The sequence below is a fragment of the Dryobates pubescens genome, chromosome Z, assembly GCF_014839835.1.
Source record: "Dryobates pubescens isolate bDryPub1 chromosome Z, bDryPub1.pri, whole genome shotgun sequence".
NCBI classification, from domain to species: domain Eukaryota; kingdom Metazoa; phylum Chordata; class Aves; order Piciformes; family Picidae; genus Dryobates; species Dryobates pubescens.
In genome coordinates this window covers 58,448,708-58,466,518 of record NC_071657.1, presented here as the reverse complement: position 1 = coordinate 58,466,518, position 17,811 = coordinate 58,448,708, and the positions used below count along the sequence as shown (strand labels likewise).

Below are 17,811 nucleotides of genomic sequence, written 5' to 3'. Positions count from 1 at the left end.
ATACTTACTTTTATAACCACTAAACCTGCTTATTTTGCCAAATTTATGTGGTCTGTTTAGCAAGATGGTTATACCTCTAAGCTCTATCAATGCTTTTCCTATCTCCTCATTTTTCAAGTCATGTAGTCTTTCAGCAGTTACTCATCCATTGTTTCTTAAGACCTATGGTCATTTGGCTATCATTCATTCCTACCCTTGACATTACAAGCAAGATTTCAGAAGTGACTTGATAATATGCACAGCAATTGCTATAATTGCATGCGGATGTGACTAAGCCAAAGCAAAATACCAGTTTGTACACAGTTGCAACAGTTACGTGTAATTGACACACTATTTTATGACCTTTAGTATTTTGCACTCTTTTCCACAATTTCTCCATAGTAGTGGGTGATGGATATGATTTGCAAGTACTAAATATGATAATTTAATCAAGTTCACTGGAAGCAGAAGTTTCTAGGATTTGGAATTTGCATTCTGTACAAGCATATGGCATCACACTTGCTGCTATGAAGTTTTATCTGTAGCTCTGGTGGTGGCCTGGGCAGCCCAGCTGCACACTGGGTGAGCAGTACTGGCACTGCTGCTGAAGACTTGGAGGCCAAACTGAGGTAGAATGTCTCTGAGGAGTATGTTGCCATAATGACTGCTGGATTATGAACAAAAGCATTAATGCAAATACTCTGAAAATATTGGCAACTAATGATTTTGGTTACCCCAAACACTCCTACTCATGAACTATCCACTGTGCTCTGGACAGCAGATGAAGTTAGCTGCTTAGATGGGGCCATGGACACACCCAGATTAGGAAAAAAGGTGCAACTGTGGATGACATGTAGGCCAGTTGAGTACGCTAAGTGCTTGGTGGCTGTGTTGATGAATGTGCATGTCAGGGCCTGAACCAGAAGCCCAGTACTAGTGAGAAGGCCCAGCCCTTTGTCGGAGGTGTGGGGATGGCATCACCACCCCAGTCTGGTGGTGCTTGAGGGAAATTCATCTCAAAGGCATTGAAGGGAGAGCTTTATTTAACGTCACTCCGTGCTCATGGGGCTGCACTTGTTGATGTTGGGCTCCCCTCTCCCATTCTGCCTTTCCCCCCCAATCCCCGCCCCGGCTAGCGATGCCACCCGAGACGGGTACTAAGAGTTGCTGGGCACTGAGAGTTGCGGTTCTCAGCCTTCCCTAAGATGGCTGCCACGGCTTCTACTGCAGGGTGCCGCGCGGCGCGCCGGGGACAGGGTGGACTGCTGGGCGCGCCAGAGGAAGAGGAAGAGAGGGTGGAGTGAGAGTGGCGTCATGGCGGAGCTGGGCGGCGACGAGGACAGCCATAGCGACGAGACCATAGTGGAGGGCTCCGTGATGGATAGTGATGTGGATGAAGAAGAGTTACAGAGGAGGCTGTGGTAGCGCAGTTGTTGTCTTGAGCTGTAGCGGTGCGATCGCGGCGGCAGGTGTCGCGGAGAAAGGGGCGAGGGGCCTGCCACGGCGGGCTGAGGGGCCTGCTCCTGGCCCGCCCTTCTCAGCTGTGGGTTTGGTTTCGCGAAAACGCCAGTCAAGGACTCATCCTGTCCGGCATATGGTGTAGTGGAGAGCAGAACAGCTCTCCGCAGTGATTTAATAAATGTGTAATTTTAGGGTTGGTTGGTTCGCTTGCTTCTGTTTCGGGCGCACTGGTTTTATTTGTTAGGATATTTTTTTTTTCCCCGTGGGGATGGTGGCGTTTGTTTGGTTGTTTGCTCAGACGGGTTTTCTGCTTCCTTAGATTCAGTAGTTCTCAGCTCTCTGCAGATGGCTCCATTTATTTTACACACACCTCGTGCTCGATTTTGTGTCTCCACACCTTCCTGAGTAAAGTCAGTGGAAGTGAAAAGCACCAGAACCCGACTCACAGAAAATAAAAGAACACACCATTAAATACAGCTACTGCTGATGTTATTTACCAAGCAGCTGCACTTCTTCATACTGGCTTTGTGACTTAGTATTGCTTGGAAATACATAAAGCAGTGATGTACCTTCTTACCTAAGGTTTTCTAGGCAAAGCATCCTTAGAATGTGGAGGTCTCTAACTCTTCGTGTTTGTGTTGTGTGCTTGCCCAGCGCACGGTGAGCAGTGTAGTGACAGCAGAGGCTAAGATGTGTGCCCTCAACTGTGATGTTAATTTGTAGGACTGCAAAGCAGAGCATACAACTGTTTAAATATTTTTATTATTATTTTTATTATTTTGCAAAGGTTGCCTATTCTTGATACAGACATGGCTTTAACAGCTCAAGTAAGAATTAATGGAGGTAGGAAATACTCTTTTTGTCAGTCTATTTTTTTTTTCTGTGAATGGTTGCTGTGAATGTTCGTGTGAGTTTGTGTTATTTAAATCCAAGTGCTGCATGAAGTTCATTCTTATGAACTATTTGTGCTCTCTCAGGTCCATAGTTCTAGCTTTTATTTTAGAAGACTATTCAGGGCATTTTTAATATTTGAAAAATAAATCAGCTGTTAATTTCTCCTTTGTACTATGACTGAGGATGCCTGGCATGAGAAGTGCTTGAACTATGTGTGGGATTTTAATTTTTATTTATAGATGTTATTATTGATATTTTTATGCTTATTTATACTGTGAGCAGGATAAAATAATGGGAACTACTCATGTAACAATAATGGAATGTATGCACACAATAGTAATATGTAACTGTAGTTGCATATAATACTTTTTAAAAAAATACATTGTTCATATATCCATATACTTTTAATTTAACATGCAAAATTTGGGTAGGGATACTTAAGTGCATTAATTTAAATGTGTTATTAGAACAGTTTAAACGTAAATGCATGCACATTCATTTAAAGCCTTAAAATCTTCCCTAATAACTCCCTTAGAGCTGATTGTGTGAGCAAGCATACTGGAGCTACATAGTAGTTTTACCGGTACCTCCTTAACATTTTTATATAATCTGTTTGACTTGCACCCTGTACATTTTATTCCAGCACTACAGAGACTGCCTGTTCTTAAGGTGGCATGAGATGTTCTGAGTATCTTTCCAGATTGTATTTTTTGTTTGTCTTTTTGCCAGTTTGGAGATCAGGCTGGACCATTATTTTTTATCAGCCTACTGTGAATTAGTATGTCTCATCTACAGCCCACTGAAATCTGCAGAAACTTTTCCTGTGGCTGTGGTTTCCTGATGATGAATCTTTTATAGTTTCTCATTAGTTTTGTCTGACTGAATAAAACCCTGTGTTTTGAACTTATTTGTGGTTACCCACTTTTATTAAAACCCAGCAACATTCAGCATACATGGTTTAAGCCATGTTTGAATTGTGGAGTGGGGATTTGCCTGAGGGCTGTCTCTGTATAGATAATGATTTTTTTACCATTATGCTTGTGACATTTGATATTCAATAAGTTGGAATTAGTACTTAATTATTTGTGTATGTGTGCATACCTGTATAGTAGTGATTTGCTAATGAGATATGTAACATAAAGATTAATTTAATGAGTACTTTATTCATATCAGTTTAGTTTTGAAACCTAAGGGTGCAGCCTTAAGGGGTCTCTTTTTTTCTAGAGATAAGTTCTTCCTTTGCACAAGTCCTTTTCATCATCAGAAGAGTATTCCATAGAGGAATACAGATATTTTTAGTCAAACAAATCCATTATTTTACCTAAATCACAGTCGTTAGTTTAAAAAGCAAGAGGACAGAGCTATCTCCAGTATGAACTGTGAGATGTTTCCGGAACACTGAATGAAATAAATTCTGCCCCCAAGCTGGTTTTATTAATTTCTTACCTCATCTTCTTAGGCAGAGTGTTTGACCACTTGAGTCCTCCATTACTGTGTTACACAGGAATTCATGAAGAATTATATGTAATTATGGAAAGTTATATAGAAAGTTATATAGAAACTAAAGCAACCAAAGCCTCCTTTAATTACTGTATTTTTCTGTTTTGTTTGTTTATCTGGTTGTTTTTTTTTTCTAGGATCTTGCTCTGCAGAAATGTATTTTATATTTCATGAACCCCCCTGTAGTCAGAAGGAAGAACAGGTAAATCTGGTAGGTATAGAAATCATGCATTTCCTGCTACACATATCTAATTATTCATTATTAGTGAACTCACTGGGCCTCCCGTTTTTTATGTACAAAAGAGCCCTTTAGCTTGCAGCTGAAATGAATTTTATGGCAAGGTACTTGTCCTGTGTGTAGCACATTCTCTCCAGGAGTGTGTCAGAGGCTCTTCCCTGCTATTACATGAAGCTATAACTTTTCAAATTTGAGGACAAGCCCATGACAAAGATGAAGAAGTTGTGGAGCACAAACTTCATAATATGTTGCCTTCAGGAGCTGAAAGGTAACCATCTGAATTAACCATGGCAGACTCTGCCCTTAGTTACTTGTTATGTGATCCAATAATCAGATAATTGCTTATTTAGAATAAAGAAAAAATACATAATCTGAAATGCAGAATAAAATACTGCTTGTGTGATGATGGATTGATTATTCTGCTCTATGAATAATTTTGCACTGCCTGATCTACTAATCAGCCATCATTTTATTTGCCACAGTCGGCAGCTAGCCATAAATTATCATAGAATCAATAAGGTTGGAAGAGACCTCTAAGATCATCAAGTCCAACCTGTTACCCAAGACCTCATGACTATTACTGTTCACCTGTGAAGTCGCCTTTCCACCAGCATATGATATATTCACAAAGTAATCAGAAACAAGCAGAAAAAGGTGTCTACTCTTTAACTGACATTGTTTAAAACCTGTTTGTGTTAACACTGTGTTAGGGCTGTAGATTCACCACTACCTCTGTATCCTTTTTCCAGTATAGGAGGGTTTTTTAAAAATAACTCTACTGCTTCCTAGAGGTCAAAAACTATATTGAAAAAACACCCTTCTTCTAGTAAAGTGGATGTTTCCCCAGAGCATTGCAGAGCTGAAAATTAATTTGTCTCATCTGAAAGTGGAGGAAACTCTGAAAAGTTGGAAAAGATGCTGTTATTTCAAAAGCTTTTCTTCGTAAGTTTATTTTGCTGCTTGCATGTCCCAGAGTTGTGTGGACAAATTCATCACAATTTTCTGAGGACAGAGGAAATAATGGAATTTCACATTTCCATCCTGATCTGAGTATCTGCTGCCTAACCTACGGCTCTAGCTACCTGGCTCTCACCAGAGTAGCCAGTCTGCAATGCTATTATGGGATTCCTCCACCTCTAAGGACAAATCCCCTGTCTGCAAAAGGAAAGGTCAAAAAACAAAGAAACCTAGTGCTTTTCACAAAAAAAGTTTATGTGTAAACTCTCACTCTTTGCTTTTTTTGGTGACACCTAAACAGCATGCCACTGGCAGCTTAATCACATATGGCATGGGGACAGAACAGAGTTTAAATCTGTATTGAGTGTTGTTAGAAATGCTTTTGGCCTATTGTCCTTGATACTTACATGTGTAGATTGCAGCAATGTGTACCACTCAGATCATCTTTCCTTCACTGTGGCCTCACAAATGATCATGTGTGAATACAGCATCTTGATATGATGTGGTCTGGGGGTCATGCTGTCCATAGTGCCTGTGGATTTTTTTTAAGGAAATGTAACATCTGTTGCAGTAGTTCCAAAGAGTCTTGACTTTGTACTTCATGTGTGTTGGGGGAGGATTGAATGCACAGTTGTGTCTTTGATTCCACCACACAAGATTTAAGACTTTCCTTTCACTGGGGATGCAGTAGATATTCTGACAGAATTTGTAGGATTCAAGTTCTTTCCAACTAACAAGTCAAGCTGTTTCCTTTATTAACACCTTATTCTAGGGTTTGTTCAGGCAGGCCTCAGGACTGTGAGTTTGTGCTTTCACCTTCTTCTTGCCCAGCTTGATGAAGTGCAGCTGAAGTTGTTAGGTGGCATTTACAGCTTTCAAGCATCAGCCTTTTTTGTTTCTTTTGGGGGGTGGGGTGGGGGGTGGGGTGCTCAGGCTCACATCTAGAGCTCCCTCAGATAGCTGGATGTGTAAGTAAGTGCTGAAGTAAGAAAAATCACTTTAATTGTGTAGGCATTTTCTTACCAAAAGCAAGAGAGCAGGGCAAAAGGCTGTTTGCTGTACTTGCAGTCAGTATTTGTGTAACTTTTATGATTTGAGAAGACCTCTCAACCAATCAACAATACACTGATTTTGCTTAGAAGACATTTTTTTAGCAGACAAAATATTTCCTCCTCTTTCTTCTGAGATACAAGAGTAGTTCATTTAGCTTTAAGTGCCTGTCTGAGTCAGTGAAGGAGGTTTAGCAGTTCGTTCATCCTCCTGACTTCAGTTGGTGTCTGGATAAATGTTCTGTGTAAATACCCAGGATGATTTGTACAAAGGGTGCATTTAGCACAGTCAGTAACTTTCGGCCAGCTATCCCTCTGCTATATTTTGAAACTAGGTAGGTAAATAGTTGTTGCACAATCTGTTCTGTTCCAGGCAGCCCTTTACCAGTCATTCCTACTGTTTCTACCTGGTGCTCTTCAGGCCGTTGGTAAAATGGTTGTTCTTACTTTGTTGCTGATGCCTTGTGCAAATGGGATAGGTCATCACTTGTCAATACCAGAGTTTTCCTAGTGCTGTGAATGTTCTCCACTGTGTCAGTGATTTGTTTAGAATTGCGGTCAGTATGCTGATAGTCCTCTAGTAAACCTGGGTCTTTGATTAATCCCAAAGAGAATCATTCTGCAGTTTACTTGCCTATTTTAATCACAGGATCATAGAATCATTTTGGTTGGAAAGCACCTTTAAGATCATTGGCTCTAACCATTATCTATCTCTAAGAAATCTGGTGCTAAACCATATCTATTAGCACCACGTCTACACATCTTTTAAACACCTCCAGGGATGGTGATTCAACCAGCTCCCTGGGGAGCCTGTTCCAGTGTTTAATAAACCTGTCTGTGAAGTGGCCTATTCTAATACTGGATTTAAACCTTTCCTGGTGCAACTTGAGGACATTTACTCTCATCCTATCTGTTTTACTAAGGATAAGAGACTTGACACCTATCTTGATGCAACCTCCTTTCAGAACTCGCCTCAGCCTCCCTTCCTCCAGACTAAACCACCCCCATTCCCTCAACTGTTTCTCCTAAGGCTGGTTCTCTAGACCCTTCATGAGCTTCTGTGACCTTCTCTGGAGTCACTGCAGTACATCAATGTCTTTCTTGTAGTGAGATCAAGGTGTGGCCTCACGGTGCTGTGTCCAGGGGAGCAATCACTTCCCTTCCTGCTTGTCACAGTATTCCTGATACAGGCCACTATGTTTGTAGCCTTCTTGGCCACCTGAGCACACTGATGGTTCTGTGTTCAGCCAGCTGTCTAGCAACACCCTCAGAACTTTCTCTGTAGGGCAGCTTTCCAGCCACTCTTTGCTAAGCTGGTAATGTTGCCTGAGGTTGTTGTGACCCAAGTTCAGGACCCAGCATTTGGTGGTGTTGAATCAAATTCAGCTGGCCTTGGCCCATCGATCCAGCCTGTCCAGATTGGTTCCTCTATAGAGCCTTCATACCCTCAAGTAGATCATCACTCCCTCTCATCTTAGTGTCATCTGCAAACTTAGTGAGGGTGCACTTTATCCCCTTGTCTAAATCATTTATAAAGATACTAAAGAGAACTGCCCCAATACTGAGCATAGGTATGTTTTCCTTCTGAGTCAGTGTCGTCTTTCATAATCCTGATTTATTTTTCAACACTTTTCTTAGAGCAAATAAAAAAATATTTAAGTGTAATGGCTTTTCTATCTTGTTAGTAATATGTATGTAAAGATCTAAAAATCCAGTTTCCTAAATCACTTAGAGAAGGAAGATCATAGAATTGGTTTGTTTGGAAAAGACCTTGAAAGATCATCGTGTTCCACCATCAACCTAACATCACCATGACCATTAAACCATGTCTTGAAGTGGCATGTCTGCACAGTCTTTGAACACCTTCAGGGACCGTGACTCCACCAGCACCCTGGGCAGCCTGACCACTCTTCCAGTAAAGAAATTTTTCCTAATATCCATTCTAAACATCCCCTGTTGCAACCTAAGGCCATTTCCTCATGTCCTATCACTTGAAACTAGGAAGAAGAGACCAATACCCATCTCACTACAACTGTCTTTCAGGTAGCTGTAGAGAGCAAGAAGGTTTCCCCTGACTCTCCTCTAGTCTAAACGACCCCAGTTCCCTCAGCTGCTCCTCATAAAACTTGTTCTTCAGGCCACTCACCAGCTTTGATGCCCTTCTCTGGACATGCTCCAGCAACTCTTGTAGTAAGGGGCCTAGAGCTGCGCACAGTATTCAAGGTGCAGCCTCACCAGTGCTGAGTGCAGGGGACAATCACTTCCCTAGTGCCAGTGGCCACACTATTCCTGATGCAGGCTAGGATGCTGTTGTCCATCTTGGCCATCAGAACACACTGCTGGTATGTGTTCAGATGGTTGTCAACCAGCACCTGCAGGTCCTATTCCACCATGCAACTTCCCAGCCACTCTACCCCAAACCTGCAGCATTGCTTGGGGTTGTTGTGTCCCAAATGCATTTGTCCTTGTTAAACCTCATACAACTTGGCCCATTGATCCAGCCTGCCCAGATCCCTCTGCAGAGCCTTCCTACCTTCCAGAAACTCAACAGTCCTGCCATAAGCGTGTCGTAAAGCTGAGAACGTAAGCAATGCAATACTTTGTTTACTGATTCATTAATTCATGGGGTTTTGCCCATACAGATACATCAAGAGGCTTGCACATCTGACCAGTCTCAGTCTCTACTGCAGTGAGTATAATACCTCCCACAGGAACTCCAGTCAGGCATACTGTGATTAACAATTCCATTATACCTCCATTTGTATGGTGGTTTATTTATTTACATATGTAGGTAGGTTCTCTGTGTTCTATTGTGAAGCAGTTTTCTTGTTTGCTTAGTGAAAGGTCTCTGTGCCCAATATGGGTTAACCTTTATCTGTGTTTTTATTAACAATACTACTTTTAATAGTGTAAGGGCATAAGCAGCAGGAATGACAGTAAACCACTCAATGAAAAATCATTAGACAAATAAGCAAAAATGTGTAATAAATAATATTAGACCTTTTGTTCTTAGAAGTTACAGAAAGATGTCAGTAGACGATGGATTTACAATTGAAATACTGAAAGAAGTAATAAAAATAGGAAGGGTCATTCTTTTTTGGTAGAAAGTGAGTGTGCAAACATAGCCAGCTCCACTTAGGAAATCTGGAAGTCTTAGTTATACATTTTCATAGTATCATAGTATCCGTCAGGGTTGGAAGGGACCACAAGGATCATCTAGTTCCAACCCCCTGCCATGGGCAGGGACACCCCACACTACATCAGGCTGGCCAGAGCCTCATCCAGCCTGGTCTTAAACACTTCCAGGGATGGGGCCTCAACCACCTCCCTGGACAACCCATTCCAGGGCTTCACCACTCTCATGGTGAAGAACTTCCTCCTCACATCCACAGCCTGAATCTCCCCACCTCCAGCTTCATTCCATTATACATGCCTTGACTGTAACTGTAGTTATGTCCATAAATAATTGTTAAGTACAAAACTGCATAAATAAATTGAAAGTACTATGTAAATTTTCTTAAAGTGAGCAGATTAAAATTCTTTCAGAATAAGAGCTTTTTACTGAATTATTTGATTCTAGGGGTTGGATAAACTGTCCATCAGCTACTGAGAATATTTCTAAGCCTGATTTTTCACTAAATGCTGCAGTTGAGGAACAGCAAAATAATTCTGTAGGTAAGTTGTATTTTGTACAAAACTGAGAGTTGATCTAGCTATGGCAAAATCATTCAAGAAGCTGAAGATTTGTATCCCTCTAGGTTTATTTACAATCTGACTCTGTGTGGCCTTTGAAACAGTTCTTTTGGTTTTCATAAGTTGTCTTGGATTACAAGTTATGTTTTTGTAAGTATTCTGATAGGATTTTCTTTAAGAAGTAGCTGTTGTTCCAAGCCAGTGATGTATGTCCGTTGCTGTTTAATCTTCTGACACCAGTTATAGGTCACCTAGCACCCAGGTGCTATATGGATGTGTAAAAGGTAAGCATGGACATAACAATTGTTGAGTGTTCCGACATGCTTCTTACTAACACACCCAAGAACGGAAAACATCTCTAAGAAAGGAGAAACAAACAAGTTACTGGTTGTTCCCTAAATCTGTGTGTCACCTGCTGGTACTTTCAGTTGAGCCTCCATTCCTCTGTGCACCCAGCAGTGCAGGGCTGCCCCATCTGTTCTGCTTTGTATCTCTTGGAAGTAATTTTTGCAAATCTGGTAGAACCATTCACTGTATTTCTGATGAGGAATTTCCCAGGGAGTCACATAAATGTTGAAACATGCTGATGTGAGCCAGGGTTATGGGACCAGCCCATTTCAGAAGCAGTAAATTACTGAATTGTTTTAGCTGTCTTGTCTGATTCCATTGTAATTACAGAGGGCAGGAGATAGGTCTCATGCTGTGGAATGGGTAGCAATTTCATATGCTGATAGTCTGTGGAAACACAAGCCTCTAAACCTCACTGAAGAAGTGTGGCATAATGTCCCTACCAGAGCCTAACTTTAAACCTAAAAGTCAGTTCAACTTAGGGAACATGACTACAATAATTTGTAAGAATGTTTGCAACTTTAGTCCTAATCAGGAAGCGTGGCCACTTTGTTAGAGATGATGAGATCTTTCAGAAGTGGAATTCAATGGTAGTACAACTGAAATGTTTGTTTACTTTCCTAAATGTAGGTATTGAATTGAATGGAGTTCAGAAAGATTCAGAAGAAAAGGTTAGTGTGTTTTTAAAACTGAATGTATATAAAATATCATTTAATTCAATCAACATTATATAATATTTTACTGAAAAATATCTGGTTCTTTCATTTTAAGAAGCAGTTTAAACTAACTCTGAGTATATTGGATGAAAACATTTATTTTCTTCTCTTTAGATAGGAGCTGCAGTTATTAAGCTTGCAGGGCACAAGGGTGAGAAGCATAGCAGTAAGTGAAATAGGAAAGATAAGGAACCTACAAGAGCTGTTATCAATCTAAAGCACTGAAGACTTGTAGTAGATTAAAACATGGCTCCCACCAATGAAAACTTTACAAGAGGCATAAGGAAGGTCTTTGAGGATGAACAGAATATCTGTAGCTGTACTCCTCTTTGGGTGTAATGGCTTTCTTTGGCCAAAAATAGATAGTGCCAGTTACATCTCTTTCAGAATTGTAAAGCTGCTCATGAGTAACAGATTTTAGTGCTGATGATGGGCAGGAACAACCTAGTCTCAGCTGCTCAAGGCCTCATCCAACCTGGCCTTGAACCCCCCAAGGAGGAGGCATCCACAACCCCCATGGGCAGCCTATTCCAGAGTGTCACCACCCTTGCACTGAAGAGCTTTGTCCTAAGATCTAACCTACTCTCCCTCATCTTAAAACAATTTTGCCTTGTCCTATTGCTAGAAACTCCTACAAAAAGTCCCTCTTCGGTGTTCCTGTAGGATCCCCAAGTATCAGAAGGCTGCTGTAAGTTCCCCTCAGAGTCTTCCGTTCTCTAGGTGAACAACCCCAGTTCCCTCAGCCTGTGCTCACAGCAGAGGTGTTCCAGCCCTTGGATCATCTTTGTAGCCCACCTCTGGACTTACTCCCAACAGTTCTGTGGCTTTTTTATTATTGAGACACCAGAACTGGATGCAATTTTGGGCAACAACTGTCGCATGCTGTTGATTTGTTTTAGTTGTCCTACTTTTCAGACAGGTTATCTTTTCAATCCAGCTTCTCAGAAGAGTAGATAGGTGTCAGTGCAGCATAAGAAAGGATGTGGAAATCCATATCTGAAGGCAAGCAGAAGAAGAGGGATTGTATTAGCACTGGTTTAGATGAGGGTAATCTGAATGGTACAAGTGTAGCTGACAGACTGATAGTCACTAGTGGCGTCCCCCAGGGATCAGTGCTGGGCCCCATCCTCTTTAATATCTTCATTGATGATCTGGATGAGGGGATTGAGTCAGTCATCAGCAAATTTGCAGATGACACCAAGTTGGGAGCAGATGTTGATCTGTTAGAGGGCAGAAGGGCTCTGCAGAGGGACCTGGACTGGCTGGACAGATGGGCGGAGTCCAACATGATGACATTCAACAAATTCAAGTGCTGGGTGCTGCACTTGGCCACAACAACCCCAGGCAGAGCTACAGGATGGGGTTGGAGTGGCTGGAGAGCTGCCAAACAGAAAAGGAACTGGGGGTGCTGATTGACAATCACCTAAACATGAGCCAGCAGTGTGCCCAAGTGGCCAAGAAGGCCAATGGCATCCTGGCCTGCATCAAGAATAGTGTGGCCAGCAGGAGCAGGGAAGTCATTGTGCTCCTGTACTCAGCACTGGTTAGGCCACACCTTGAGTCCTGTGTCCAGTTCTGGGCTGCTCCATTTAAGAAGGACATCGAGACACTTGAATGTGTCAGAGAAGGGCAACGAGGCTGGTGAGAGGCCTTGAGCACAAGCCCTATGAGGAGAGGCTAAGGGAGTTGGGGTTGTTTAGCCTGGAGAAGAGTGGGCTCAGGGGACACCTTATTGCGGTCTACAACTACCTGAAGGGTGGTTGTAGCCAGGAGCGGGTTGTTTTCTTCTCCCAAGCAACCAGCACCAGAACAAGAGGACACAGTCTCAAGCTGCACCAGGGGAGGTTTGGGCTCGGGGTGAGGAGAAAGTTCTTCACGGAGAGAGTCATTCGTCATTGGAATGTGCTGCCCAGGGAGGTGGTGGAGTCACTGTCCCTGGAGGTGTTTAAGAGGGGATTGGACGTGGCACTTGGTGCCATGGTCTAGTCATGAGGCCTGTGGTGATGGGTTGGACTTGATGATCTTTGAGGTCTCTTCCAACCTTGGTGATTCTGTGATTCTGTGATAATCTTAGTATTTAACTACTTGCAAGCATTGCTTTTGATTGTGAAAGACAGAAAGGAAAGGAAGAAGAAATTCCCTGGCAACTTGCAGAAAACACAGTAGCAAAAATTCAATAATACATATATCTGAACTATCCAGCCCAGAAATATGCTGAGCAAGTGTTGGTGGCTCTGCAGCGATTAACATAAACATCCAGTAGTCAAATGTTCCCCTGAGTCCTCTCTACTTCCCCAGCCCCTTTTTCCTTTCACTAGTCCCTCCGTTCTTGGTTTGCAGTCAGTAAGTTCAAGCAGAAATGAAGGACTTGGGCAGATTTCTCTCCAATTAGCAGTGAGAGTGCTGGCAGCATTTCATAAAGGGGTTCTTGGCTTTTGCTTCTGTATTGTCTGTCTATATGCTATAACCTGCAACCATGATGTTAATTTATGTGTACAGAGAATCACAGAATGTTAGGGGCTGGAAGGGACCTTGAGGGATCATCTAGTCCAACACCACTGCTGGGACAGGATCACCTACACCAGTTCACACAGGAACTCATGCAGGCAGGTCTTGAGTATCTCCAGAGAGGGAGACTCCACAACCCCCCTGGACAGCCTCTTCCAGTGTTCCATCAGCCCCACAGTGAAATAATTCTTCCTCCTCTTTTCATGGAACTTCCTATGTCTCAACTTCCACCCATTGCCCCTTGTCCTGTCATTGAGCATCACCAAGAAGAGCCTGACTTCATCCTCTTGCCATTCACCCTTTACATATTTATAAACATCAATGAGGTCACGCCTCAGTCTCCTCCAGGCCCAAGAACCCCAGCTCCCACAGTCTCTCCTTGTAAGGGAGATGTTCCACTCCCTTAACCATTTTAGTGGCTCTCTGCTGGACTCTGTCAAGCAGTTCCCTGTCCTTCTTGAGCTGAGGGGCCCAGAACTGGACACAACATCTCAGATGTGCCCTCACCAGGGCAGAGCAGAGAGGGATGAGAACCTCTCTTGACCTACTGACCATAGCCCTTTTAATACAACCATTTGCCGCCTTTGCCACATGAACACATTGCTGGCTCATGAATATATTGAACAGCATTGGTCCCAGTACTGACCCCTGAGTGACTCCACTAGATAGAGGCCCCCAACTAGACTCTGTCCCATTGAGCACAACTCTCTGACTTCTTCCCTTCAACCAGTTTTAAATCCACCTCACTATCTGATCATCCAGACCACACTGCCTCAGTTTAGCTGCAAGTATGCTGTGGGAGATAGTATCAGATGCTTTACTGAAATCAAGATAAACCACATCCACTGCTCTACCATCATCTACCCACCTGGTTATGTCACTGCTACCTCTGCATTGTTACCTCCTTCTGTTGCCCCTCTGAGGCACAATGGATCCTGTACTTTTTCGTGTCCGATCGTAGTTGATATCTGGTTGGTTCATTGCTTTCAGGCCTACATATGCTGGACAGAGAAACTTTCCCTGAAATTTGCTCTGTTGCTATTTCTGGAGCAATGTGTTGTGGTTCAAGTTGAACCTGCTGCTAATGCTTAGTATCATGCTGCTCTCCTGCCAGCTTCAAAATGAAAATGCTAGCTGGAGCAAAGTATCATGAGGCTGGAAATTCAGATGGTAACATGAGAGGCTTCCTGTTCCCATTCCTGCTTTTGCTTTCCAGTTTTGGGGTGTTGGTCTTTCCCTCTAGGCATTCTGCAGGTGAAGGGGGGGTAGGGGTGGTTCCCTGGCTTCTGGTACTGCTTCTGCGTTTTGCACACTTTTCCTGCAAGTGTGTTACTTTGTGTATAGAGAGGGGGGACTTGTGAGACCAGGCTGTCTCAACCCAGGACACAGCGCCATGGGCAGTTTTAAGGATTTCTGCAGCACTAGGATGTCATTTACATGCATTCTAGAGAAATGAGAGGATCTTACTGAGGAAGACCTCGGTGAGAGAAACCAATATATCACAGGCTTCTGTGTATCAATTTGAAGAAAGGGTGGGACAAACACCTTGACAGCCAGCAGTGAATCACTGGGCATATTAGCTTTGTGTACCTGTTTCTGAAAATACAAGGTAACCTCTGCACAGAAGTCCTGATGCCATAAAATGAGTCTTGTTGAGTTTTCTCATTTTGATGACATATCAGGTTTGACTGCCTTTGTGGTTAGTCTGTTGATAGTGGGGCCAATACTGTTCAACATCTTCATTTATGGCCTAGAAAATGGGACAGACTCTGCCCTCAGAAAGTTCAGAGGTGGTTTTGGGAGGAGTGACTGATAAACCAGATAGTTTTGTTGTCATTCAGTGGGAGCTGGACAAGTAAACTTGTGAAATTAGACAAAGCTGCACATCCAGAGAGGAATAACCTCAAGCTCCAGCACAGGCTGGGGACCAGCTGGCTGGAAAGTATCTCTGCAGAGAAGGACATAGGGATCCTTGTGAACAATAAGATGGCCACAAGCCAGCAACGCACTTTTGTGGCAAAGAAGGTGAACAATATCCTGAGCTGCATTAGGAATTGTTACCAGCAAGTCAAGGGTGGTAATCTCCTACTCGGAACTGGTAAGGCCACTCCTAGAATTTTGGATTCTTAGTATGAGAAAGATATGGAGACAGTGGAGTGAGTCCAGCACAGGACTGTAAAGATGATTAAAGAAGTGGTGCATCTGGTTCTGTAACACCTTTGACACAGTTCCCCACAACATCTTCCTCTCTGAGTTTGATGGGTGAGCTGTTTGGTGGATGAGGAGTTGGTTGGTCACACCCAAAGGGTAGTGGTCAGCTTAGTGTCTGGATGGAGATCAGTGATGAGTGGTGTTCTTCAGGGATTTATAGTGGTGCCAGGGCTGGTACATAGCATCCTCAGTGAATTTGCATGTATCACCAAACTGACATATCTGAAGGATGGGATGCCATCCAGAAGGGCCTGGAAAAGGTCAGGGACATGGACCTTTTAGAGGAGTCCAGAGGAGGGCCACAAAACTCATTGAGGGCAGGAATACCTCTCCTATGAGGATAGGCAGAGAGAGTTCACAGGATCACAGGATGTTAGGGGTTGGAAGAGACCTCTGAAGGTCATCAAGTCCAACCCTTCTGCCAGAGCATGACCATAGAATCTAGCACAGGCTGCACAAGAACACATCCAGATGGGTCTTGAAAGTCTCCAGAGAAGGAGACTCCACAACCTCCCTGGGCAGCCTGTTCCAGTGCTCTGTGACACTCACAGTGAAGACATTCCTCCTTATGTTGAGGTGGAACCTCCTGTGTTTATATCCATTACCCTTCGTCCTATCACAGGGTGCAAGTGAGAAGAGGCTGTCCCCTCCCTCTTGACACCCAGCCCTCATATATATATAAATATTTATTAAATCCCCTCTCAGTCTTGTCCAGACTAAACAGCCCTGGGTCTCTCAGACTCTCCTCACAGGGCACATGCTCCAGATCCTTAGTCATCCTGGTGGCTCTCTGTTGGACTTTCTCCAGCAGATCCCTGTCCCTCTTGGACTGGGGAGCCCAGAACTGGATGCAGTATTCCAGGTGAGGTCTCACCAGGGCAGAGTGGAGGGGGAGGAGAACCTCCCTTGATCTACTGGACACACTCCTCCTGATGCACCCCAGGATCCCATTGACCTTGGCCACAAGGGCACTTTGCTGTCCCATGGATAGCTTGTTACCTACCAGGACTCCCAGGTCCTTCTCCAAAGGGCCGCTCTCCAGTAGATCACCTCCTAACCTGTACTGGTGCAGTTTATTATTCCTCCCCAGATGCAGGGCTCTGCACTTATCCTTGTTGAACCTCATTGGTTACCTCTCTGCCCAGCTCTCCAGTCTGTCCAGGTCTCACTGAATGCTGCACAGCCTTCAGGTGTATCAGCCAAGCCTCCCAGTTAGGTATCATCAGCAAACTTGCTGAGCAGACACTCTGTCTGTCTGTCCTCTCATCAGTGTCATTGATGAAGATGTTGAATAGGACTGGAACCAGTACTGATCCCTGGGGGACTCCAGTAGTTACAGCTCTCCAGCTGGACTTGACACCACTGACCATCACTCTTTGGACTCTATTTTGTAACCAGTTCCTAATCCGTCTCACTGTCTGTTCTCCTGTCCTACACTTCCTGAGCTTACTCAAAAGGATGTTGTGGAGTACAGTGTCAAAGCTAGGTCAAGGCAGACTACATCCACTGGTCTCCCTGCATCTACCCATTCAGTTATGAGATCACAGAAGGCTATCAGATTAGTCAAGCGTGATTTCCCCTTGGTAAATCCATGCTGACTACTCCTGGTCATCTTTTTGGGGTTATTCAGCCCAGAGAATAGATGGCTACAGACCTTGTTGTGGCCTTTCAGTAGGGGACCTCTAACAAAGATGGGGCCAATATTTTTAGCAGAGCCTGTTTGCAACAGAACAACTGGTAATTGTTTTAAACTAGAAGAGGACAGATTCAGACTAGACTTAAGGAAGACTTTTTTTTACAGGAAGGGTGGTGAAACCCTGAAACAGGTAGCCCAGAGAGGTGCTAGATGCTTCATCCCTGGAAACATTCAAGGTCAGAGCTAGGAGTTGTGAACCTAGGGAAGAGAACACCTGGGGGACACTTGCCAACGTATATGAACACTTGCCAGGAAGGAATGAAGAGGAGGGAGCTGGAGTTGTCAGCAGTGCCCACTGATAGGACAAGAAGGAATAAAACATGAATTTAAAATAAATTATGTCTGAACACACAAACCCATCTCTTAATTGTGAGGGTGGTCAGACACTGGAACATTTTGCCCAGAGAGGCAATGCATTTGCCTTCTGTGGAGATACTCAGAACCTGACTGGAATGGTTCTGGGCAACCTGCTGCAGCTGATACTGCTTGAGTGGTAAGGTTGGACTAGATAATCCCAAGATATCACTTCCATCCTCAACTGTTTTGTTACTCTTTTTGCAT

The 17,811-nt window shown here is 43.5% G+C and overlaps 1 protein-coding gene across 1 annotated transcript in view; it reads left to right on the top strand.

Annotated features, from left to right (window-relative positions):
- The first annotated feature begins 1,293 nt into the window (after nucleotides 1–1,293).
- The window catches only part of ANKRD31 (ankyrin repeat domain 31), a 78,823-nt gene continuing 62,305 nt past the window's right edge, over nucleotides 1,294–17,811 (top strand). The window contains exons 1-6 of the mRNA XM_054177778.1: nucleotides 1,294–1,400; nucleotides 2,228–2,283; nucleotides 3,972–4,036; nucleotides 8,721–8,767; nucleotides 9,659–9,753; nucleotides 10,750–10,790. Of these exons, the coding sequence (XP_054033753.1) occupies nucleotides 1,294–1,400; nucleotides 2,228–2,283; nucleotides 3,972–4,036; nucleotides 8,721–8,767; nucleotides 9,659–9,753; nucleotides 10,750–10,790 (411 nt within the window). The remainder of the gene's footprint in view (nucleotides 1,401–2,227; nucleotides 2,284–3,971; nucleotides 4,037–8,720; nucleotides 8,768–9,658; nucleotides 9,754–10,749; nucleotides 10,791–17,811) is intronic.